The sequence below is a fragment of the Rhamphochromis sp. 'chilingali' genome (genome assembly GCF_963969265.1).
Source record: "Rhamphochromis sp. 'chilingali' genome assembly, chromosome: 10".
NCBI classification, from domain to species: Eukaryota; Metazoa; Chordata; class Actinopteri; order Cichliformes; family Cichlidae; genus Rhamphochromis; species Rhamphochromis sp. 'chilingali'.
Genome location: NC_137937.1, coordinates 33,145,509 through 33,171,067, shown reverse-complemented (window position 1 = coordinate 33,171,067; position 25,559 = coordinate 33,145,509). Strand labels below are relative to the sequence as shown.

The 25,559-nt window shown below is 38.2% G+C and overlaps 5 protein-coding genes across 5 annotated transcripts in view; 1 reads left to right on the top strand and 4 right to left on the bottom strand.

Moving 5' to 3' along the window:
• On the bottom strand, positions 1–1,491 carry LOC308404369 (E3 ubiquitin-protein ligase TRIM35-like; the record flags this gene model as incomplete). The annotated part of the gene is made up of 1 exon (XM_080894394.1): positions 1–1,491. One exon carries the CDS (start codon positions 1,489–1,491, stop codon positions 1–3), a length of 1,491 nt encoding a protein of 496 aa, XP_080750520.1.
• A 2,602-nt stretch (positions 1,492–4,093) lies between these two features.
• On the bottom strand, positions 4,094–10,196 carry LOC308403969 (nuclear factor 7, brain-like; the record flags this gene model as incomplete). The annotated part of the gene is made up of 2 exons (XM_080893775.1): positions 9,879–10,196; positions 4,094–5,272 (listed from the first exon to the last, which is right to left on the bottom strand). The coding sequence occupies exons 1-2, from the start codon at positions 10,116–10,118 to the stop codon at positions 4,094–4,096; spliced, it is 1,419 nt and encodes a 472-aa protein (XP_080749901.1). The 5' UTR covers positions 10,119–10,196.
• Positions 10,197–12,571: 2,375 nt separating this feature from the next.
• On the bottom strand, positions 12,572–16,928 carry LOC308404623 (E3 ubiquitin-protein ligase TRIM35-like). The gene has a single exon (XM_080894763.1). It carries the CDS (start codon positions 16,881–16,883, stop codon positions 15,444–15,446), a length of 1,440 nt encoding a protein of 479 aa, XP_080750889.1. The 5' UTR covers positions 16,884–16,928; the 3' UTR covers positions 12,572–15,443.
• A 3,411-nt stretch (positions 16,929–20,339) lies between these two features.
• LOC308404597 (retinol dehydrogenase 14) lies at positions 20,340–24,602 on the bottom strand. The gene is made up of 4 exons (XM_080894735.1): positions 24,211–24,602; positions 23,779–24,021; positions 21,621–21,923; positions 20,340–20,778 (listed from the first exon to the last, which is right to left on the bottom strand). Exons 1-4 carry the CDS (start codon positions 24,329–24,331, stop codon positions 20,519–20,521), a joined length of 927 nt encoding a protein of 308 aa, XP_080750861.1. The 5' UTR covers positions 24,332–24,602; the 3' UTR covers positions 20,340–20,518.
• Positions 24,603–24,650: 48 nt separating this feature from the next.
• Positions 24,651–25,559, top strand: part of susd2 (sushi domain containing 2) — a 33,810-nt gene continuing 32,901 nt past the window's right edge. Inside the window, exons 1-2 of the mRNA XM_080895293.1 lie at positions 24,651–25,024; positions 25,170–25,368. Of these exons, the coding sequence (XP_080751419.1) occupies positions 24,958–25,024; positions 25,170–25,368 (266 nt within the window). The 5' untranslated portion in view covers positions 24,651–24,957. The remainder of the gene's footprint in view (positions 25,025–25,169; positions 25,369–25,559) is intronic.

Below are 25,559 nucleotides of genomic sequence, written 5' to 3'. Positions count from 1 at the left end.
TCACTGAAAAGACTTCGCTAAAGAAATCCAGACACTTTTCTTTCCAGGCTTCTTAAACCTCACTGAAGTTTTCAAAGAAATCTCAGTCTGACAGATTTTGATATCAGAGGTTTTGGCGTCTCCTGCCTTTCCAACCTCAAAATATGGGAAGAGTTTCTCAGTGAAAGTGTCTCTGTGAGTGTAGATGTGAGTCATGTCTTCAGGGTCATAGAAGGACACCTCCCCCCTGTCATAGTCCAGCTGGACTCTGATCCTCTGGAGACTCTTCTTCACTGTCACAGTCTGACCATCAACATCAGTGTATTTTCCACTGCGATGCAGTAAACACCAGATTCCATTTTTTGGTGAAACAAAAAGCTCTCCCTTCCTGTCAACTGACTCTTTAACTAAACCCAGATTCCAGTCAGGATGGTCTCCCACCTCCACCTCCCAGCTGTGTTTCCCTGAACTGAAGCCCTCAGAGCCAAAAACAGTGGCATACTTTGTGTTTCTCTCTGGATTATTAGGAAGTTGCTGCTCTGTGCCTCCATTCATCACATTGGTCAGCTCATCAGACAGATAGAGATAGGGGCTTGCAGTGTTTGGGTCCAGAATGACAGGACTGAAGTGGACCTTCTCCTTCATCTTCTCCCACACTCTGAAGGACAGGTTGCCCAGGTGTCTGGCCACATTTATCAGTGCTCCTGAGACCAGCTGTGGATCTGACACTGAGCTCTGGGCTCTGCTCTGAGTGTCTTTATAACTGCTGAGGAATGGCACGATGTGTTTCTGCAGCTCTTCTTCAACAGCAGAGATGCTGTCTGACAGAGAGGAGATCTGCTCCTCAATCATCTTCATCTCTCTGCTGATAGTCCTCCCCTTCTGCTCCTCTTCCTCCCTCAGAGCTGCCAGTCTGGACTCCTCTTCCTCTTTCAGGAACTGCTGGAGCTTCTTGAACTCTGCTCTGATCTGCCTCTCTGTGGACAACAGCTGCTTCTTCATGTGTTCCCTCATTTCATTGTATGTTTCCTCCACTTGTTTGTATTTGTTCCTCTTGTCCTGCAGAGACTTTAAGTCAGATTTCAGCTGCTCCTTCAGGTCACTGACTGCTTCTTCTACAGGAACCACTTTGTGACTCTGGTGGAGAGAAAACTCACACACAGGACACACAACTCTCTGCTCGTCCACACAGAACAGTTTGAGCACTTCCTCATGTTTACTGCACACCACTGTTAATTTCTTCTTTCCTTTTTCTGTCTCAGATGATCCAGATTTCTGTCTCCCAGCAAATGAATCAGCAAGTTCTTTCAGTGTAAAGTTGACAATAGGATGATCCTTCGAAAATTTTCTTTTACAAATGGGACAGTTTTTGTTTGTAGTTTGTTCCCAGACTTTCTGCAGGCAGCTTGAACAGAAGCTGTGGTTGCAGCTCAGAGACACAGGATCACTGAAAGTCTCTGAACACACATGGCAGCTCAGGAAATTTTCCAAAAGTCTGACTTTCTCAGCCATTTGATCTTTAAGTATTATTAACTCACCAAATTAGTGTCTCTTGAACTTTCTGATTAAAATCCTCCAAACGTGTGTTTTGCAGCAGAGATCTGACTCCCTGTAATGGCGTCTCAGCTCAGTCCAAAAGTGTCGGAATTTACTTTCATTTTCACGAATCACAGTGACGTGGTAAACTGAAATGTGCATATAATATTTGGAATCGCTAGAGGGCGCTGTCACAGTAATTCAGATCGTTTCCAGGTTGTGTTTCACAAAAAACACAAGAGTGAAATTTGAAAAATCGTTGACTTCTCAAAGTGTTTTTTAAAAAAAAACAACTAAACAGATATTTCAATAAGGAGAAGGAACTGAAGATGCTTTATTATATAAGAATTCAGCTATGCTATGTTGTGATTAGACTACGATGGCGCATCAGGATGAAAGCAGGATGAAATCCCAGCTGTGACAGGAACCAGGGCCGGTGTCTTTTGTCCTCTGTGTGCTGCTGTGATGAAATGAGTCATGCTTGATAAGTTTATAAAAATGTACATGATTGAAACTGATGAGTCTAATGTGTTGTTAGAGGGAGAATTCACTAACTTTGAAGCAGAGTTGAGTTCAGACATTTAGCATGAACCAAACTGCTCTGGTAAGTTTGTATTGATGCACATTCATTTTAGTGCTGTGCCTTGTTATACCTCAGCAAAATGTTCGAATAACTGCTGTGATGTTTATAGTCAAAGGAAGAAGCTATGGTACAGACCCTTAGTACCATCATCACTTTTCTGCCCCTTATCTGGTTACATAAACAAATTAAAAAAAATATGAATAAAGTATAAAAAGTGTCACAAAGACTATGGCTCAGGGCAGACTGACTAAAATACTTTGTTTGCTTCTCCAACATGTCAGCAGGTCTTTGCTCAGGACTGAAAAACAAGATTAAGTCTGCAAAGAGGATAAATAAAGTTTTATTAGTTTTTAATTAATAATCTACCTTCTTGCTCTCTTAATAATCTTACTGACTTTAAATTTCCAAACGCATAACAAATGATGTATTTAGAGCCAAAGTTTATGGAAATACTAAAGAAAAAATGTTTTATTTGTGTATTTGCAGTTTTTAGAGATGAACTGAGAAAAGTGTTTTTGCTTTACTTAGTGAGTAACGGCATAACTAACATGTAATGAGTCATATATAATAAAAATGTGAGAAAGTGGAAATAAAATGTTGGAAAAACATTTTTACCAGAGAAGAAAATATGAACTTTGTCTTGTGAGTAAATATAATATACAAATAAATAGCAATATTATAAAGTTGGAGCTTCATCAAACATCTCTGCAGCTTTAAATTTACTGTTAAACAACATAAGTTAGAGTTTATAAAGATGCAGATCAGGTGTGAGAATGTAAACTTTATCTATGATTACATTTGATTTCTGCCTGGTAATGTTTCACACTGAGGATCAGACCAAAGTGAGAATCAGTGACTCCATCAAAACAAACTGCACAAGTCTTCTCTGATATGCAGTTTAAGAGAGCTGAGGTTAAATGTGAATGCAGGTCTGAAAATAAAAATAAAAATTTTAAATGTAGTTGCTTAAAATAAATTCTGGATTTTATCAAATCTGATTATGATTATTTCAAGAAAACAGCTTCAGCACAACAAGAATATTTACAAACCAACAGAAGCAAATAATCTTTTATTCTAAGGAGTCCGTTAAATATAAAAAGAACAATGAAAGTGAGATTCCATGTTAAATAAAACTAAACTAATGACTGAATGTGTCTAAAAAGCAGATTTTCAGTCAAACACAACAACAGAATCACTGAATTTGATTTATTTCACTTCACAGACACATTTTGTGATTTTCGATAATCAAAGAAACCAGTTAAAGAATAACATTGAAGTTTCAAAATCAAATTTAAAACCTGGTATAAATCATCAGAAGATCCAGAAATCATTCAAACGTTAAGCGACGTCTGCTGCTGATTGCAGTTAAAAATAACAGAAGAAAGACGATTTTTAATCCAATCAATCTTAGTTACACTGATGAGACAGTTTCAGAACTTAGAAGTCATTTCTTTGAATTTGGAAAACTTTAAAGTAGATGTGTTACTATAAAATGTTATTTAACTGAAAAAAAGATGCTGACAATCAGGATAATTAAGATCTTGTAGTTGTAAAGTTGACTCTCGCTGATGTGACACAAGTTTAATCATTAATCCTTCTTTAAAGAAGTGTCACAGTTTACTGTTCACACTCAACAACTTTGAAAAGCAAAGAAATCATCATTCAGATTTTAAAATTATCAAAATATTTACATGAACAACATCAGAAATAGTCTGAAAATATTAATTTAAAAGAAACAAGAATATAAAAAGCAAAAGTTTTTTTTTACAGAAACTCGAGTGGCTCACAAAGTTTTCACTTGAAAAAGTTTCTTTGGTTTTCAATGAATTGCTAATAGTTTCATTAATTCAACAAAATAAAATAAAACCTGAGAATGAAGTTAAACAATTTGATTAATAATTTCACTAAAATTAAGCTGCTGGACTTAAAAAAAACAAACATAGAAACAAACAACAACAAAAAACAAAACGGTGAAAATAAAGACTCGCTTTACAATCAAATCTCAGTCTGACAGATTTTGATATCAGAGGTTTTGGCTTCTCCTGCCTTTCCAACACTGAAATATGGGAAGAGTTTCTCAGTGAAAGTGTCTCTGTGAGTGTGGATGTGAGTCATGTCTTCAGGGTCATAGAAGGACACCTCCCCCCTGTCATAGTCCAGCTGGACTCTGATCCTCTGGAGACTCTTCTTCACTCTCACAGTCCGACCAACACTATTAGTATATTTTCCACTGCGATGAAATAAACACCAGTTTCCATTTTTTGGTGAAACAGAACACTCTCCCTTCCTTTCAACTGACTCTTTAACTAAACCCACATTCCAGACAGGATGGTCTCCCACCTCCACCTCCCAGCTGTGTTTCCCTGAACTGAAGCCCTCAGAGCCAAAAACAGTGACACTATAAGTGTTTCTCTCTGGATTATCAGGAAGCTGCTGCTTTGTGTCTCCATATTTCACACTGGTCAGATCATCAGACAGATAGAGACAGCGGTTTGCAGTGTTTGGGTCCAGGATGACAGGACTGAAGTGGACCTTCTCCTTCATCTTCTCCCACACTCTGAAGGACAGGTTGCCCAGGTGTTTGGCCACATCTATCAGTGCTCCTGAGACCAGCTGTGGATCTGACACTGAGCTCTGGGCTCTGGCTCTGCTCTGAGTGTCTTTATAACTGCTGAGGAATGGCACGCTGTGTTTCTGCAGCTCTTCTTCAACAGCAGAGATGCTGTCTGACAGAGAGGAGATCTGCTCCTCAATCATCTTCATCTCTCTGCTGATAGTCCTCCCCTTCTGCTCCTCTTCCTCCCTCAGAGCTGCCAGTCTGGACTCCTCTTCCTCTTTCAGGAACTGCTGGAGCTTCTTGAACTCTGCTCTGATCTGCCTCTCTGTGGACAACAGCTGCTTCTTCATGTGTTCCCTCATTTCATTGTATGTTTCCTCCACTTGTTTGTATTTGTTCCTCTTGTCCTGCAGAGACTTTAAGTCAGATTTCAGCTGCTCCTTCAGGTCACTGACTGCTTCTTCTACAGGAACCACTTTGTGACTCTGGTGGAGAGAAAACTCACACACAGGACACACAGCTCTGTCTTCATCCTCACAGTACCAGTAAGGGACGTCTGGATGTTTATCACACACCACCTCCTCCTTCTCTTCTTCCTTTTCTTTTTCTATCTGCAGCTCAAAGATACAGGATCTCTGAAAGTCTCTGAACATACATGGCAGCTGATGTAAACATGTATTTTACCTTGTTGCTATTTTTCAGTCCCTCCAGAAGACCTCTAGGCAGTTTGGTCCAAGCTTACCCGGCTCGCTGATGAGGCAGAAAAGACCGGCCTGAAGATCAACATCAGAAAAACAGAGGTGATGCGGCTGAACAACCGACAAGAACATCCATTGCAGCTACAGGGAGACTTGGTGGAAACCGACCACTTTGTCTACCTGCCTTTAAAAATAACTCATCCATTTTTACAGGAAGTTACCAAACAGTTTGAATAACAAACAAAAACATTACCAAACTTTCAAAACTTTACAACACAGCACTCCGGGGGTCATTTAAACCAATTGGTATAATTATGGAATCATTTGGTAAATTGATATTTACTTTAAAGGTTTTCTGTGGTTTTAGGCTGAAGTCAGCTGCAGGGGTTTTGCACAAATTAGCAAAATTAAAATTTCAAATGCCTCGAATTAATAAATACTGATTAACTGTGCAGTCATACAAATAAACTACATGAATGTTGTCTTCTTAATTTGAACATGAACTCTGCTGCCTTTCTGTGTTCTATCTCCAGTCACTGTCTGAGCTGCAAGGACAACACTGAGCCGGCTTCTCTTCACAGGGTGTCTTTCCAAACTTACTTCATCATTTCTCTTCAGGCGGCTTTTTCCTTTATCTCTTATTGTCACTTTGGATTTCTTCTGTGCAATAATATATATCCTCCATGTTTCTGATTCTTCAGATTTTTGCTTTATTCTCTAACTTTAAGAAGATGTGCTAAGGTCTTGGCAATAAAATGACAGTTTGAATACAGCAAGAGTTAAACCATAAGAGTTAAGATAAAAATTTCCTTCAATGTTTATAGACAAATCAAAATGCAGCCAGACTTTGATATTTTTTATTGACAGAAATAATCCAGGAGATCACTGAAATCAGGAATCTGACATTTCCATCATATTTGTTCAGCAGGTAAAAAGAGGAAATCCACAGTTAACAAGACTAAATCCTGATTGTGCTGATGTGATCTGGAATATGAAGTGAGAGTTCACAGAAACACACTGGAACAAACAGCAGCTCCAACTGTACAAATGTTCAAGAATTATGAAATAAATGTTTCTGGTCAGTCAGTAGCAAAGAAAACCACGATTTTGTCAATGCCACAGACATTTAACTGTTTTTCAGCTCACATGTTATTAAGGGACGTCAATGGGGAATTGCTCCAATAAGACTTTTTTTAAGACACAATGGTACACTGTTGGGCCATAAATATTCCAAAAACATAATAGCTTTCCACTTTGGCCTCCTGCCCTGGTTTCTATAGATACACTTTATGTAACGTGCAGTATCGGCTATTTGATTGGTTGATGAAGTGCCTTTCAATGCCCCCTAGGTCTCAGAGGGCCTCGTTCAGGTCAAAGGTATGCACAGCCTGGCTTTTAATAAGGATGGGGCATACTGGAACTAAAGAGGTGTTATGTAATGGTCTATATAACTTGAAACAAGGTTCCATGATGTAAACCAAGGAGGCTTTAAAATGAACTCTAGGCTTAACATGGAACATTATACAATGTTTGTTGGAGGCCGGTTTTGGCATTGTGGATATATCATGTTAACTCTGAGGTATTTTTTTATATATTTTTTTATTCGCTCAGATTAATCACAGTGCTCAAGCCAATGCAGGGCACTTGCACATATTGCATCTCCCTTTGTCTTATCAGCACTGTGAATATGTAACTGCCTCACATATTGATTTCTTATCAAACGCTGCTTCAGAGACAGACTCAGGAACTGAAATCTGAGGAATAATATGAATAGTATCTGACAAAGCAAATTACACAGGACTTAGAAACAATCTGAAAAACAAAGAATGAGCTTTAGTTTGTATGAATACAACTGAATAAATGTCAGAAAGTCAACATTATTCTGCAATGACATGTTCTAAAGAAAACATGGCTGAACGTACACAGTTTGGCTTATTTTGCAACGTAATGGAGAACATGCCATAAGAAACACATTTAAATGAAACAGATCACTTAACTTATTCACAGACAGTTAAATATCAAAAGATGACATTAGGATTATTTATGAGTCAAGTCTATTTATCATTTTGAAACCATTAAAAGAGAAATTGTCACAATGCTGTTATTAGCCGATATGGATCTAAATAATTGATGAAGGAAAGGAAAGTGACATTTATCAGTGCTTGCTTATCAAAGCCACATCAATTTTGCACTGTTTATATATTTAAAAAACTGTTTCATGAACACCCAGTGACTTTACAACTGCTACATATTGGCAAAAAAGGCAGAAAATCAACAAAAAATGAACAACTAAATAAAAAGATTTTAACACATTCAAAGTGAATATTAAACAAAACAAAGACAAATGACATTTATGATTCAGTTTTGCTGTCTGTGTTTTGAAAATCATTTCTATTTCATTGTATAAATTCATGCAGGTTCTAAATCTTTCTTTCTGCAATTTCTCACATAAGAAAGAACAACAGGAGTTGCCTAAATTGAAAAACAAATAACCACAAAACAAGCTGTAACAAAAGCAAGAACGCTTCAGAGAAGAGAAAACAAAACTAAAAGAATCACAGAGACCTCATTGCAGTTTTAAACCGTAATATGATTTTTACTGTTTTGCTTATCTGTTTTATTGGGTTGAGTTGAAAATCTAAGGTGTATTATGAATTGTCCCTGACAAAGCAATTTACACAGAACTTAGGAATAGTCTAAGAAACAAAGAGTGAGCTTTAATTTGTATGAATACAACTGAATAATCTTTTAGAATGTGTCATTGCAGATTATTCCAAAGAAATTATTATGTCATCGTACACAGCTTGGTTTGTTTTGTCGTGATGAAGAACATACCATAACAATCACATTTAAATAAGGACAATCCTTTACTTAAATTCATCACTGATTGGGAAGTATCAAAAGAAAAGAAGACACTGTGTTTATTTATTAGACAGATTTAGCACAATCTGAAAGCGGTAAAACACACAACTTTTATAAATTTGGCAAAAATGGAAGGGAATCCAAGAAAAATAAACAAATGGAAAAGACGGCTCATGTCAGTTTTATATCATCCAACATTTGATGCATTATTTCTGAAATTGGATTGTTAAACTTAATTTGAAAAATAAAAGGATCTGAGCTACATTTGTAATTTCATTTTGAAAGTGCTAAAATTTTATTCCTGCATTTCTCACATAAAAAAGCCTTGAGAACAAAAAAAACAAATAACCACAAAACAAGTTGTAACAAAAGAAAGAAAACATGAGAGAAGGGGGAAAATTCACTAAGACCACTGAAAAGACTTCGCTAAAGAAGTCCAGACGCTTTTGTTTCCAAGCTCTGTAGACCTCACTGACGTTTTCAAAGAAATCTCAGTCTGACAGATTTTGATATCAGAGGTTTTGGCATTTCCTGCCTCTCCAATACTGAAATATGGGAAGAGTTTCTCAGTGAAAGTGTCTCTGTGAGTGCAGATGTGAGTCATGTCTTCAGGGTCATAGAAGGACACCTCCCCCCTGTCATAGTCCAGCTGGACTCTGATCCTCTGGAGACTCTTCTTCACTCTCACAGTCTGACCAACACAATTAGTGTATTTTCCACTGTGATGTGTTAAACACCAGAATCCACATGTTGGTGAAACAAATGGCTCATTTTTGTCAGCTGACTCTTTAACTAAACCCACATTCCAGCGTGGATGGTCTCCCACCTCCACGTCCCAGCTGTGTTTCCCTGAGCTGAAGCCCTCAGATCCAAAAACAGTGGCATACTTTGTGTTTCTCTCTGGATTATCAGGAAGCTGCTGCTTTGTGTCTCCTTGTCTCACACTGGTCAGATCATCAGACAGATAGAGCCAGCAGTTTGCAGTGTTTGGGTCCAGAATGACAGGACTGAAGTGGACCTTCTCCTTCATCTTCTCCCACACTCTGAAGGACAGGTTGCCCAGGTGTTTGGCCACATCTATCAGTGCTCCTGAGACCAGCTGTGGATCTGACACTGAGCTCTGGGCTCTGGCTCTGCTCTGAGTGTCTTTATAACTGCTGAGGAATGGCACGCTGTGTTTCTGCAGCTCTTCTTCAACAGCAGAGATGCTGTCTGACAGAGAGGAGATCTGCTCCTCAATCATCTTCATCTCTCTGCTGATAGTCCTCCCCTTCTGCTCCTCTTCCTCCCTCACAGCTGCCAGTCTGGACTCCTCTTCCTCTTTCAGGAACTGCTGGAGCTTCTTGAACTCTGCTCTGATCTGCCTCTCTGTGGACAACAGCTGCTTCTTCATGTGTTCCCTCACGTCATTGTATGTTTCCTCCACTTGTTTGTATTTGTTCCTCTTGTCCTGCAGAGACTTTAGGTCAGATTTCAGCTGCTCCTTCAGGTCACTGACTGCTTCTTCTACAGGAACCACTTTGTGACTCTGGTGGAGAGAAAACTCACACACGGTGCACACAGCTCTCTGCTCGTCCACACAGAACAGTTTAGGCTCTTCCTCATGTTTACTGCAAATCATTCCCAATGCCTTCTTTTCTTTCAGTGTATCAGATGATCCAACTTTCTGTCTCCCAGCAAAAGAGTCAGCAAGTTCTTTTAGTGCAAAGTTCACATCTTGGTAATCCTTTGAAGATTTTCTTTTACAAACTGGACAGTTTTTGTTTGTAGTTTGTTCCCAGAATTTCTGCAGGCAGCTTGAACAGAAGCTGTGGCCACAGCTCAGAGACACAGGATCTCTGAAAGTCTCTGAACACACATGGCAGCTCAGATAGTTTTCAAAAAGTACAAGTTTTTCAGCCATTTGATCTGATTTTCAGATTTCTTTTTTCCCCCCAAATAACACGACTCACCATAAATACAGATCCCAGCCTTCAATGTAATGGCGTCTCTGCTCTGATCAACGTTATGACTCTTTCGGTTTCATTTACTCTGTTGTGGGTGGAGCTGATAGTAACAAACCTGCCATTTGCCTCTGTCCACAATAGATGGAGCTCTTTCTGTGTTAAAGGAATACTCCACCACCTTGTCAAATTCAAGTAGTTGTGTAAAGAAATTTTACTGCAATAACTTTCATATGCATCACTGAATTCTTTTGAGCTTCCTCTTAAGCCAGCAGTTGGAGAATGTTTGGTACTCACAGGTCCAGTTTTCTATGGATGAACATTTCCTAAAATCCTAATAAATCCCAGCAGTCACCACCTGGCTGACAATCATGGGGAAACCAGTATGACAGATATTTAATATCAGTGGTTTTAACACCATGATTGTGATTTTTTATTTCTGCTTTGTTCTTCAGTTTCAGATTTTCACAGCCTTAGACACACGTTTATTATGTTTATTTTTATCTACTTAAGTCATTGCCAAGTTGCCAGAGAGGAAAATCTTTCACTTTAAAATTCATATAATACAGAATAGTTTGTCCCACTAAATACCTCATCAACTTTTTTGTAAGATGGTAAAGATTTTGTCGAATATTTTTTATTTCTCTTTGTTTAACATATTTAAAGGTCAAAGGTTACCTGCAGGCATTTGTGTTTGACTGTGCTAACTGTACATGTGAGTACAACAGTGTTGTTCTTCTTTGTGTGTTTCTAACCTTGAAAATCACTGTAATGATATTCACATATTTCAAATGAGGAAGTGCACAGTATTACATAACTGAAACTAACAAACACAGAAGCTGTTTTGTTCTTCTTTGGATGACAGTCAACAGAAATCTTGTTTCTACTTTTTTCCTTTATTATTTTGGTTTCATTTTCTACTAAATGCTCGTATAATCAGCCTTTGTCTCTCAATTTCCTCAGCTTATTAACCGCATATAACTATTTTTCTTTGAAGATCATATGAAGATCAATATAATAAGGATTATTATTTCTCTTTGTCACTTTGGCTTTAACCTGCCTTTAGCTGCTGCTCTGATTTACCCAGTTTTCAGTTTTCTTACTAATTCTTAGTTGTTGTGAGTTGAATTGAAGATTGAGGAGTAATATGAGTTGCATCTGACAAGTCAATTTACACAGAACTTAGGACAAAATCTAAGAACCAAAGAATGAGCTAGTTTGTATGAATACAACTGAATAAATGTATAAGAATGTTAGACAGTCAAGATTATTCTGCAATGACACTTTCAAAGGAATTATTGCTGAATTGATATATACAAGTGCACAGTTTGATTTATTTTGCAAAGTAATGCAGAACATACCATAAGAAACATATTCAAATAGAGAAAATCGCTTACTTAACTTACTTAACAAGACATTAGCATTATTTATTAATCAAGTTATCAATCAGGGTTTTTTTTTACATTTTGAAACCAATAAAACACACATATTAGCCAGAGATTGTTATCAGCTAATTCTGATCTCAACACTGATAAAACTAAGCTAAGTAATATTTATCAGCATCCATTTATCTTTGTCACATCAATTTTGGACAGTTTTAATGTTCAAAAATAGTTTCATGAAGAGTTAAATGACTTAAAAACATTTATACATTTAATAAAAAAAACAAAAGAGCAGGGAATGAATGGAAAATGAAGAAATAACCAATAACGGATAAAAGATTGCATCACCTCACATTTGGTGCATCATTTTTGAATCACCTTTAAACTGAATTGGAAAAAAACAAAACAAAAACAAATGCCATTTATCATTTTGCTCTCTGTGCTTTGAAAAGAATTTATATTCTATTGTGTAAATTGCTTTATGTGTTACATTTTTATTTCTGCTTTTTTCAAACAAACAAACAAATAACAACAAAACAAGATGTAATAAAAGAGGGAAAGTGCAAGAAAAGAGAAAACAAAAACAAAAAGTTCACAGAGAACTCGTTGCACTTTTCAAAGAAATCTTAGTCCGACAGATTTTGATATCAGAGGTTTTGGCATCTCCTTTCTCTCCAGTACTCAAATATGGGAAGCGTTTCTCAGTGAAAGTGTCTCTGTGAGTGTAGATCAGAGTCATGTCTTCAGGGTCATAGAAGGACACCTCCCCCCTGTCATAGTCCAGCTGGACTCTGATCCTCTGGAGACTCTTCTTCTCTGTCAGTCTGACCAACAAATATAATGTAGTTTCCACTGTGATGCAATAAATGCCAGATTCCATATTTTGGTGAAGCAAAACGCTCTCCCTTCCTGTCAGCTGACTCTTTAACTAAACCCAGATTCCAGTCAGGATGGTCTCCCACCTCCACCTCCCAGCTGTTTCCCTGAGCTGAAACCCACAGAGCCAAAAACAGTGGCATACTTTGCTATTCTATGGGTCTCTTTCGTACTTATCGAAGAGGAGATGAGATGCATTTGCTGCTATTTCACTGACTCTACATGTCAATGCTATGCAAAATATAACTGCACAATAAGTTTGGTGACAGATCAAACAGATAATTCAGTCAGTCAAGTTTGTCAGCTTGGAATAAAAAAATAATAATAATAAAAAAAAAAACACAGCTTCCATCCAGACTATTGATCAGGGCTGCACATTTAGGACTGAAATGGCACGAATATCTCTAATGAATCCCACAAAACAAAAAAGATTTCGATTGTACTAACAAAACTGAATACATATGTATACAGCATGCAGTACAGTCAGTACTGACATGCATAATAAGCAGACAACAGAAAAAAATACATCAGCATTTGGTCGTTTCTACACAGTTGTAAATTACATTGTATTTCAAAAAATAACAGACCCAAATGCAGACCCTCAAAGCAGGGACAGGGTTTAACAAAAGGTGAGCCATTTATTAGGCTTGGAGAAGGTAACAAACAAAGGCAGGCAGATACCAAAGCAAAACTTAACTAGATCAAAAACTTAACTAAAATGGGAGAAACTAAATGCTAAACCCAAGGGACAAAAAACATCAACTGAATATGAGAAAAACCTGAAGATGGGATAACCAGAATGAGGGCATCTTGAAAACCAGGAAACATGAAAGCCAGGAAACGTGACGTGAACACAACAGACTACCGACAATAAATGACAGAAAACTCACACACTAAATACACAGAGAGGGGACAAGGTAAGTGGAATCACATGGGGAATAAAGCTGAAACAAATGAATGTGATACCACATGGGAAGCAAAACTAGACACACTGAACATGGATCACGAGACTATCAAAATAAAACAGGAAACGGTGACGTGAGAAATAGTGACGTCAGAACGACAGAAGGAAAGGTAGATGAGAGAGGGAGCAAGGGAACATGAGAGAGAGCACAAGAGAGAGACATGATGGGCTGGGCAAACATGGAATACACATGACCGTCAGGGGTGACACGGAATGAGACACAGGAAGGGGAGACGAGACATCTCAACAAGACAACAGGGAAACTGAAAAACCGTACAACTAAATAATAAAGAGAACTCAATAATCAAAAAATAGAAAACCAAAATATTACAACACACAAAAAAACACCATAAACTCAAAAGGCCAGGTCAAATGACATGAAACAATGACAAATCCATTGTTTTCCATAACTGAATAACTTGACAGTGAGCTCTGAATAACTAAACAGACTAAAACAAAAGCAGAAAATGTTTAATTCTCCAAAGCAAATTCAATCTCCATCCATCCATTTGCTTCCACTTCTCCTTTTCAAGGGTCCCAGGGGGCGCTGGAGCCTATCCCAGCTGTCTTAGGGCGAGAGGCAGGCAAAATCTCTTTGGTCATTATAAAGGCTTATAGCCATATATCAGTAAATATATTGTTTTGAACTGCATTAAAGATTTTGAATCTTATTTTAGTCTTATCATTATCTTATTCTATTATTTTTGTTTGATATTTATTTGTAAGCAAACTTACAAATTCAGCATCAGAACAGAATGCAAACGTTCCACTTTTGTCTCGTCAGTCCACAGAATTCCTAAAAACATGCAACAAGATGTTTGTTTGTTTTTTGACAAACGTGAGATGAGTCTATGTGTTCTTTTTGGTTAGCAGTGATTTTCACTTTGGAACTGATCAAGTATATGTATTTTTAAAATTGTTATGAATATGAAAAGTTATAAATACTTTACTAAATGTCGTAAAAAAAAGTGATTCGAAAAAACATGTTTTTGTAAGTTTTTGAGCTAAATGTGGAAAAATGTTGCCGTTAATTTCAGCATGTTTCACTTTACAAAAGTACCCCCTTTTTTAGCAGTATGTACCACACTACATTGTTTATGTTCTATACATTTTACATTGACATTATTCTGAGTTCTTATTTTAATTAAGCAAACAAATAAACAAAACCAAAGTCAAGAAATTGAAAATTAACTTGAGAGTGGAGATTGAATTTGATTGTCACACAGTTTGCTGACATGTTGTCCAGTTTCATTCAGGTCATGAGAGTTTTTAACTGAAAAATGTAGAAAGGTAAATTTCACAAACAATCAGACTAGGATAAAATACTTGTTATAGCATATTTACACCATAACCCAAAATCTGGAAAATATGTCTCACTTCCCCCCCAAAAAAGGCCTGCATTAATGCTTTAACATCTCAGGCTCTGTTTTAAAAGTATAAAAAACTAGCTTTGAATTTAATCATGTAATGGGTTAGAAAACATTGTTTTTCTTATAATCTTTATCGTTATATTGATTTCATGTTCCTTTAGTTTAACTGACAATCTGAAGATAGAAAATAATTCTATTTTTTAATTAAAGATGTAAAATATGTACCCCTATATGGTGAATGTTGGTGTCTTTTCATGCCTTTACTTGACTAGATTAAATCTTTATAAAAAATAATAAATTTAGTTTAATACTATTTAGCTGCAACTTTTACTTCCAGATTAAAATATCAGCAGTGAATATTAATTTCCCCCACATAAATTCAAAGTCTTGTCATTATATACTGGCCTATATATTGGTAAATGAATTCTTTTACAATAAAGATGTTTTGTTAGAATCAGTTTTGTTCAATGTCAATTTTCTCCAGTTTTGAGGATTAAAGGAAAACATTTAGGATTTAGCATTTCTATTAATTGGGGATATTCTGTATTTTAGAACAAAAATAATTAATTTCTTCGATTAAGCAAAAATCGAATTCATTCTTTTACGAGTATTTGTGGTTTTACCAAATATAAATTAGTTACTTGAATAGAGTAAAGACTAGAAAAGCACCACACTGACATTTAAGAACAACAATCACTTAAATTTCAATGAAATCTCAGTCTGACAGATTTTGATATCAGAAATTTTGGCGTCTCCTGCCTCTCCAATATAGAAATGTGGAAACAGTTTCTCAGTGAAAGTGTCTCTGTGAGTGCAGATCAGAGTCATGTCTTCAGGGTCATAGAAGGACACCTCCCCCCTGTCATAGTCCAGCTGGACTCTGATCCTCTGGAGACTCTTCTTCACTCTCACAGTCTGACCAACAACATTAGTGTATTCTCCAGTTTGACGCTCTAAACACCAGATTCCAAATTCTGGTGATACACAAGGTTCATTCTTATCAGCTGACTCTTTAACTAAACCCACATTCCAGTCAGGATGGTCTCCCACCTCCACGTCCCAGCTGTGTTTCCCTGAGCTGAAGCCCTCAGAGCCAAATACTTCAGCATACTCAGTGTTTCTCTCTGGATTATCAGGAAGCTGCTGCCATGTGTCTCCACGTCTCACACTGGTCAGATCATCAGACAGATAGAGCCAGCAGTTTGCAGTGTTTGGGTCCAGAATGACAGGACTGAAGTGGACCTTCTCCTTCATCTTCTCCCACACTCTGAAGGACAGGTTGCCCAGGTGTTTGGCCACATCTATCAGTGCTCCTGAGACCAGCTGTGGATCTGACACTGAGCTCTGGGCTCTGGCTCTGCTCTGAGTGTCTTTATAACTGCTGAGGAATGGCACGCTGTGTTTCTGCAGCTCTTCTTCAACAGCAGAGATGCTGTCTGACAGAGAGGAGATCTGCTCCTCAATCATCTTCATCTCTCTGCTGATAGTCCTCCCCTTCTGCTCCTCTTCCTCCCTCACAGCTGCCAGTCTGGACTCCTCTTCCTCTTTCAGGAACTGCTGGAGCTTGTTGAACTCTGCTCTGATCTGCCTCTCTGTGGACAACAGCTGCTTCTTCATGTGTTCCCTCATTTCATTGTATGTTTCCTCCACTTGTTTGTATTTGTTCCTCTTGTCCTGCAGAGACTTTAAGTCAGATTTCAGCTGCTCCTTCAGGTCACTGACTGCTTCTTGTACAGGAACCACTTTGTGACTCTGGTGGAGAGAAAACTCACACACAGGACACACAGCTCTGTCTTCATCCTCACAGTACCAGTAAGGGACGTCTGGATGTTTATCACACACCACCTCCTCCTTCTCTTCCTCCTTCTCGTTTTCTGTCTCAGGTGAGCTCTCACTGTGCCTCTTAGCAAAGGAGTCAGCAAGTTCTTTGAGAGCAAAGTTCATGGATGGTTCATCCTTTGAAGATTTTCTTTTACAAATGGGACAGTTTTTGTTTTTAGTTTGTTCCCAGAATTTCTGCAGGCAGCTTGAACAAAAGCTGTGGCCGCAGCTCAGAGACACAGGATCTCTGAAAGTCTCTGAACACACATGGCAGCTCAGGAAATTTTCAAAAAGTGCGACTTTCTCCGCCATTTCGTAATTTTTTTTATGACTCACCGAAATACGACCTCTTTGCCTGATAATGTCGCCAAATTGTGCTCTTCGGTACAGATCGCAGGTTTTAATGTAATGGCCTCCAGTGTATTGAAACTCATTTCAGTTTCATTTACTCTGTTGTGGGCGGAGCTGATAGTAACGGACTTGCTATATTCCCACTAGATGGCGCCATTTCTGTGTTACAGATTTTGAATACACCACTAAACTTCCTCTGATGCTTCAGAAAAAACATTTAGCTGAACCAACATGAATATGCGTCGTTGTTTAAATTCTGGTTTGAGTTTAGGCTGCACCGACCTACCTCTGTACACCAAGGATCGACATTCAAGTATAGCGTTATTCATGTTATTCATGGCACAGCAGTTAAAAAAGGGCAAACAATCCTATATTAATACATTAATATTTCAATATATTACTGTAATATATATTATAATGACATAATCGTCCACAAAGAACAACTACACACGACCATTTAATTCTCTCGCTTTTCTGTCTCACATGATGCTTTGTCTCCCAGCAAAGAATTTCTTTCAGTGTAAAGTTCCTTCCTGGAAAATCAAGATTTCTTTTCACACATGGGACAGTTTTTTCCCCAGTTGCCAGAATTTTTTATATAATATTTATTATTCCAGTAAAACTCATACTAAGATTCATAATATCAGGAGACAGGACTGATAAACTGGTCAAACTAAACACAACATCCAGATAACATGTAATAATGTACAGTCCCAATCAAAAGTTTAAGATCACTTGAAAAATGGCAAAAAAATATTATTTTACATGGTTGGATCTTAACAAGGCTTCAAGTAGAGCTTCAACTTACAACAAGAAGAAATGGGAGTGAGACAAAACATTTGGGCATTTAAAAAAAAAAAACGGAAACAGGCAGTTTTACAGTTGATCCAAAGTTTAGGACCACATGTGCACTTCAGGGCCACCGTACACATGCCTTTAAATGTAAAAATTTGAATTTATTGTCATTATCTTTCAGGTCACTGTTATGATGTTCTAATGGCAAAGGCAAAAAAAAAAAAAAAGTTCCCTTTTTGAATGTGGTCAGGTTGTTGAACTGCATAGGTACGATCTCTCGCAGTGTGCCATTGCTGCTGAGGTGGCACAAAGTAAGACAGTCATTTTGAATTTCTTAAATGACCATGAGAGTTATGAGACAAAAAAAAGTCAAGTGGAAGACCCACAAAAATTTCACCAGCACTGAGCCGAAGGATCCAATTGTCATGCACTGTGTGCGGCAGGCAGGTAGGGGAGACCAAATGTGCAGACTCCAGGAGGTGAAAATTGCCATCAAAAAAACTTTATTGCTGGAAACACGCAAAGCTAACAAAATACAAAACAAATTACTGTGTGGCAGAACACACAGTATGGCATGAGGGAGATCACAACACAGACCAAGAAACACACAGGGCTTAAATACACACAGGGATAACGAGAGGATGGGGAACAGGTCCTCAGCGGCCGTTTGACGCCCCTGCACGTCCTGAAGCCCTATTGTTCCACTGAAGGAAAAAGCACCCCAGACCATTATGGCGCCCTGTCCACTGTGGTGATTAGAAAACATCTCAGGTGGAATCTGCTTGTCATGCCAGTAAAGTTGGAAGCCATCAGGACCATCAAGGTTAAATGTTTACTCATCAGAGAATAAAACTTTCTTCCACCTTTCAATGTCCCATGTTTGATGCTCTCTTGCAAAGTCCAAACGGTTATTTCTGTGACGTTTAAGGAGACAAGGCCTTTGAAGAGGTTTTTTGTTTTTGAAGCCCTTCAGTCTCAGATGCCGTCTGATGGTTATGAGGCTGCAGTTGGCACCAGTAATGGCCTTAATTTGGGTCGAGGATCATCCAGTGTCTTGATGGACAGCCAATTGGTGTTAGGGTGCCTGGGTGGTCCACCCAGTGTGTTATGGTCCAGGTGAGTGCTGGTGTTTTTCCATTGTACCTGTTTTTCCACCTTGGGGCGGAGCCGTGGTGTCTACACGCATTGGCGACACCTGTGTGTAATAGGTCTGTGATGATATAAGACCAGCACTCACAATCACTCTTTGTGAGATCATCTGCTAACCACTGTTAGTGAGGGCTGCCACAGTCAATATGTTTAGTTATTGTTGCGCTGACAGTGTTTCTTAACTTAAATGATTATTGGAAATTCATTATTAATGGAAAACACTCTGTCCTTTGATTTTACTAGTACTTTTGTCAGAACTAGGTGGGGCTGAAAACCTGTGCAATGTTCCCATCAGACTTTGGCTTTTGGTTTATTGTGAACAAATGTGGAAAACCTACTTTGTCACAGCACAGATACCTGTGATGAAAATAATGAATGTAAAGTGAATTTCAAATTCATTTTGATAAAATGTTTGGTTTTAGTTTTAGTACTGACAGCTTTAATATCCTGATCTTTGCTGTATGCAGCATCTTAATAAACAACAGACTCCTCATGTATTTCCCTTTAGTTTGTGTTACTAATTTATTTCCCAGTTGTATAAATTGGATGATTTTCTATGTGCTCCCCTCATTACTTTTTTTTAAAAGTGAATTTAACATACACTAACTTCTCACTGTATTTATTGCCTGGTAATATATGATCGAATATAGGCATTCTTTGCTTTTTAAAAACCAACCAAAAGTTTTAAGGCCTAAGTGCTTCCAAGCTTCTCATATGCAGTGCATGTATGGATAAAAACTACTTCTAAACAAAAAATAACTTAAAGTACATTTTACCAAGAGACAAGACATGAAAAAACTCTAAATGTTAACAAACTGATGGTGAATTTACCCCTAAGACAATCTGTAAGGGAAGTGTTAGCTTTGGTTTACCTGGTGGATATAAACACAGAGAAATGATGTCCACACAAATTCAGATGAGTTTTTGCTAATTAAATATAAGAAAGAAATGAGCGTTAGTAAATCAGCCTTGATATTGTTTAGGTGGTCAGACTGCTTTATATGCGTGCACAAGCTTGTTCTTGTTCCACAGCAGTAAAGCACCATTCTTCATCCGTCTTTCTCCAGTGTTGTCACCACTTGCTTCTTATATTTGAAATATCCTTTTCAATCGACTCGCTACATATCTCTTTGTTTGATTTACAGTGTTTGTGTTTTTATGGTCTGGAGCTCCATTCAGCAAAGTTGAGAGTACTCAAATTAGCTTCCCTGGAGGAAAACTGACACCACATCTTCTTAACAGCCCAGGGTGCAATTTGATTCATTAACAATTTAAAAACTGTAACCCTCCCTATGAAGAGCCTTTAATACAGATAGATATCTAATACTATTGTGGTTGCTTTATCAAAATATAACCCGTCCTGTTTGAACAATCACCACATAAATTATGCTATAAATCAAGTGTTTAAACCATGAAGTCACTGATTCATTAAATGAATATTCATGTACAACTGCAAGAGAAATAAGGCAGAGTAAGTCTTCCACAAAAATTTGTGTTTGTAAAATAAAGTATTTTACTTGAAATACACAAGTACTTAAGAGAGAATTTACAAAGCAAAATGTTCACAAAAACATAACAAAATATGCATAAATAATATAGAAAAAGGACAAGAAGAGGTGGGGTCATTTCAAAAGTGCCTTCAGATTCCTCAGTTAAGCCAGCTTCACCAGTCTCTCACTGGCCTCCCACAGCTTTTTGGCCACACCTGCATCTTTTGCAAAAGGACGGAGCACTGCAGGTCGGCAGTCGACGAAGTACCCCCCGCTGTGTTTGGCAGCTTCATCTGACACGGCACAGTAGATGACAGTCTGAGCTCCAATCTCACACGGCACAAAAAACATCCACATGATCACCTGCATCAGCATCCGGAACAGGAAAGAGTAGTGGCATGTCCAGCTGCTTTGCACAAAACCTGGAGTAACATAAAAATCCAAGATATGAGGATAATTATTAACTTTTTAGGTCTTTAAATAGTTGAATGACACAAGTTTGTATTTTTGCCTCTGTACATCACTACAATGGATCAAACAGTCAAGATGCGGTGGAAGAGTTTGGTACTGTTAATTTCAGCTGTCATGCTTGGTACCATTTTTTTCCTCATCCAGGTAATTAAATAAAACGAAAAATCATAATCTCCTATACTGCTATTCTCTCTAAATGGTTTCGTGAGCAAAGGTGGATCTGACTGAAAAACCATGGATTATGCTCATGTCAAACGTGATTCATTAATAACACGGCAGACCCAAACGGTTATCCCAAAGGAAACCCTGCTTTATTGCCTTCTCTGACTCTAAAGACACCATAATTTAAAAAAAATCAACTGCATGTTTCATTCAGTAAGTTGTGAAACTTGCACTTGAAACCTCAACAGATTGTTCAAGTCATAGATCAAGAAAGGTGAAAAGTTTTTTCTCAAAGAATAAGCACTTCTTTTTGCAACCAGGAGTCGCCCCCTGCTGGCTATGAGAAACAATGCAGATTTAACTACATCCAACATTGGTCTCACTTTTCAAAACCAGAAGAGACTTCCCAAATATTGTATAAAAAGGAAGGGGAGAGGGTTTTTTTTGTTTTGTTTTTTTTTTTACAGTAAAACTGCAAGCTCTGTTAGGAAAATGTACCTCTTGAAGGATAAAGATGGAAGGGTAAAACAAAATCTCTTTATAATTTTTAACCATTCTACCTCAAGGCAAATTATAGAAAGAAGACATAATAAAAACTAATTAAAGAGAACTGTTGATAAAAGATTTTTACCAGGGTGCACAGCATATGAAGTCACTCCTTTCCCGTCAGTGATGCGAGCCAGTTCCTGACTGAAGTAGATATTAGCCAGCTTGCTGCGGCAGTAGGTGAAGAAGGGAAGCAAGTTGTAATTGAGGTCCTGGAAGTCCAATTTCTGGTATTTGTAAGTGGAGCATGTGAGGGTCACCACCCGGCTGGGGGCACACTCCTTCAGGCGAGGAAGAAGCAGGTTGGCTAGAAGGAAGTGCCCCAAGTGGTTGACGCCAAAACACATGCTGAAGCCATCATCCGTCCAGTCAAGGATGCTGGGCATGCCTGCACAAAGAGAAAGAAAGAGATCAAAAAACAATGAGATGGTGAGGCAGGAAACAGGTGACTATAAAATCCTGCTTTTTTTTTTTTTTGGTTCCATACAGTGTAGCTACAACACAGATGTTTACGACAATGTGTGCTGGGAAGCATCTGTAGTTTTAAAGTAAAACTATCAGTCTACAGTCTCAATAAGCTTCTGCTGTCACTGCAAACTTTTCTATGCAGGATTCTAGAGCAGGGCGATATGGCCAAAAATATTTATCACGATATATATTTGAAAATTTGCGATAACGATATAACCGACGATATAATTGATGCGAGACAAAATACAACTCCACAACATTACTAGCGCAAAAAGACAACCTTCCATTTATTTTCACTTAAACAAGAAGCTGGTTTTTATGTACATTAAAGCTTTATAAAAATGTAACAGTGCAAATGCAAATTCCTTGCTGAAAGTTTAACCAAAAGGCATTTCCAGTAGAAATGGGCTGACATATCCTGAGCATAACCATGTATAATATCCACTGAAGTTAAAAAGAGGTGCTTTGCAACATTAAACTGCAGTGTGCAGTACGCATTTTTCGGACCATAAGGTGCACGGGATTATAAGGCACATTAAGCGAAACAAAGCAGTCAGATAAATCAAACTTTATTAAACTCATTCTTCTTGCTTCCTCCACTTCTGTACCATTGATTCATTAATGTTGAATTCTCTGGCAGCTGCTCTATTCCCATGTTGTTGCAGTATATTAATGACTAACCTTGTATTGTGGATGGATTATCTCAGTTGTTCTCCTGACTGAAGTTTGGTCCGTTTACAGCATCCTGCCATGCGACTGCATTTGTCTCTAACCATGAGGAACCTTCACGTTAACTTTTATAAGTGGAAAAGTGTTAGTGTTTGTCCTCCAGCTTCACTGTTTATGTTATGCTAACATAGCTGTGTCGCTAGCGATCACGTAGCACATCATTATATACCAGCTAGCCCAACTTCAGTAACCCTACAAACATCACTGCTGTTTAGTTTCCTGTCTTCATTTATGTTGGAAGTGATAGCAGAGCTGTACGTTTGATTTTTTTCAGAAATCTCTCAGTCAGAACATGCAATATCATGCTTAGGTAACTAGCGAAACTAGCGAGCTAACTTCCGCTAGCTTCCTGCTAACTTCTAACTCCGTTAAATGTAATAACTTTTGTTTTCATGGATGCCTGGAAGTTAAACTTTATAGTTACACCTGGTAAAGCAGCAATGCTGATCGTTTTATTAAAGATGAAAGAATTTAGACAGTTTTTAACTCTAAGTGATGCTGCAGTGTTGTTTGACCTGAAGAATACGGAGTTTAGGACCCAGATTACTCCCAGATTTAAGAGCATCTTAGTCCGACAAATATGACAATAACAACGGCCGCTTGCATGTTCTGCAAAAAATGTGCTTTGTTGTGTATCTGACAGACAAACACCAAACCAGTTCCACATCACGGAAGTTGCACCGTTTTTACAAACCAATTCTGGTTCATCTGTTTCACTCAACAATCGGCCATGTGCGTATGAAAACAAAGGCACCGCGCATGCGCGTTTTACTCCCATTCTATCGCGATATTTCATTTTCCTATCGTTGCCTAACATTATACCGGTATTACCGTGAACGGTATAATATGGCCCAGCCCTACAGGATTCTGCACAACATCAGCAGCTTGCTTGTTTTGGATCCGACATGGAAAAACAAACCTAAATAGTGTAAGCTAATCAACTCCAATCAAATGTGATTTATTAAAAGGAAATAGTTCCTATTCTATATATTGCTTTTGATATTGTTTCATAGATCAAGAGACCTAAATGTGGTTGACACACTCACCTGCATTATTGATCAGGATATCAAGCCTCTTCTCTTTCTGGAGAAAGTTCTTACAGAATTCCCTCACTGAGCGCAGGTTGGCCAGATCCAGCTCCATGTGAAGGACGTTCAGACTGTGACTCTTTAACTTGATCTCTCTGACGGCCGTCTCGGCCTTGTCCGGGTCTCTGCAAGCGATGACGACACGGGCGCCTCTCAGTGCCAAGGCAACAGCGGTCTCCTTACCTATACCTGAATTACCACCTAGGAAAAATGATAAGCACTAATATATAAATGTCCTATGTGAAATCTATTACTGTAACCCTGCTTGGAATAATCTAAGTTTTATTGTAATATTATTTAGTATTTTGACTTCTATTAAAAACTTAAACCCCACTAACACTGCATCAACAACAAAGCTTACTAAAGGTGTGTGCTGCCCCACACATTTACCTGTTATAAGAACTGTTTTACCATCAAGTCTTTTCAGGTCGGTGAAATATCTCCTCTTTTTCATCCATTTCAGAATGAAGAAAAAAACTAAAGATGCGAGAATTGTGTAGAAAACATACATTTCCCAGCGAGCAGTCTCACCGACACTGACGTCTTTAATACAACCAGCTGATGATGCTGCTAGCTAGTTAGCTTGTTAGCTAGATGACTGAGCGCAAAGTCGCATTTCCCCCCGTTATTCCGACATTTGGGTTCGTTGTCGCGGTAAACGTAGGAGACAGTAGATGAAGCAGGGCGAATTTCAGACACAAATATAGCTTAATTCAATACAACAATTCAATGCTGCCCATTTCGAGTCATTTGCAGGAAGATGCGAGGTGTGCGCATGCGCGAACCGCTCGCCCTAAAATCTCGCGAGTGTATGCGTGGATAAACCCATATGTTAGTGGAGTGAACCAAACGAGTTAACGGTTAAAGTTGTAACTTTAAATAGCTGAAAATGAAATTAAATACGTGACAGTGCGAGTTTTGGAAAGAATATATACATTTTGTTGGTTTCCTGTAGGAAAAATAAATAAAAACGTCAGACCTTAGCGTCTGTTAATCAGTACCTCGTGATTTAGAACTGTTACTAAAGTCGAATACTTAATTTTGTTTGCTACCTCAAATGACCTTTGGCAGACTTTCAGCCAAAGATGGTGTAACACAGGCAGGAGCGTGAACGTTATTTTGTTGTCCAAGCTAAAGATGAGGGGAAACTGTAAGATATTTTGTCTCAGTGGGCTTCTTATTGTTTTCTCATATAACACAGCTGGTAAGTCATTTTCAAAGTTTTTCATTAGACAGATAATCAGAAATTATGCGCACCCTGTAATGGAATGCGGCTGTGCTGTTGTAATATAAAGTCGATATATATTTTGAGGTATGAAGTGCAAATATTTTTTGTTACTATTCATTAGGTCAAACGTGCAGGGGACGCTGTGGAGATGTACTGGAGAAGTGCTCCTGCCATGATACCTGTATGTCTTTGATGAGCTGCTGTGCAGACTACAATCAGTCCTGTTTCCAGGTGATCCCTTATTCCAGCTCCATGCTGGGCGGAAAAGCGCTCAGGATCCTCGGATTGGACCTTCATCCCCATGGGCAGCTTCTCTGCAGGTGTGTTTTTGTAGTATAAGAGTGTAATTTTAAGGTCAGAGATATTTTACTAGGATTTAGATGGCATTGTGGGTAATTAGCCAGATCTCAGCAAACTGATGGGAAATGTGGGGCGGAAAGTGCTTTACCTGTGCTGAAAGGTGGTCTAAGATATTAACATAGCTTACTAAACTGTGAAGGTGAAAGGTTTG

What these genes read in the sequence shown, in the direction of transcription:
- LOC308404597 (XM_080894735.1), bottom strand. Translation starts at nt 24,331, where the DNA reads ATGTATGTTTTCTACACAATTCTCGCATCTTTAGTTTTTTTCTTCATT. An exon ending in TAAAACAGTTCTTATAACAG is followed by an intron (nt 24,022 to 24,210) that starts GTAAATGTGTGG and finishes CATTTTTCCTAG; the next exon opens with GTGGTAATTCAGGTATAGGT. An exon ending in TTCATATGCTGTGCACCCTG is followed by an intron (nt 20,779 to 21,620) that starts GTAAAAATCTTT and finishes ATGTTACTCCAG; the next exon opens with GTTTTGTGCAAAGCAGCTGG.
- LOC308404623 (XM_080894763.1), bottom strand. Translation starts at nt 16,883, where the DNA reads ATGGCGGAGAAAGTCGCACTTTTTGAAAATTTCCTGAGCTGCCATGTG.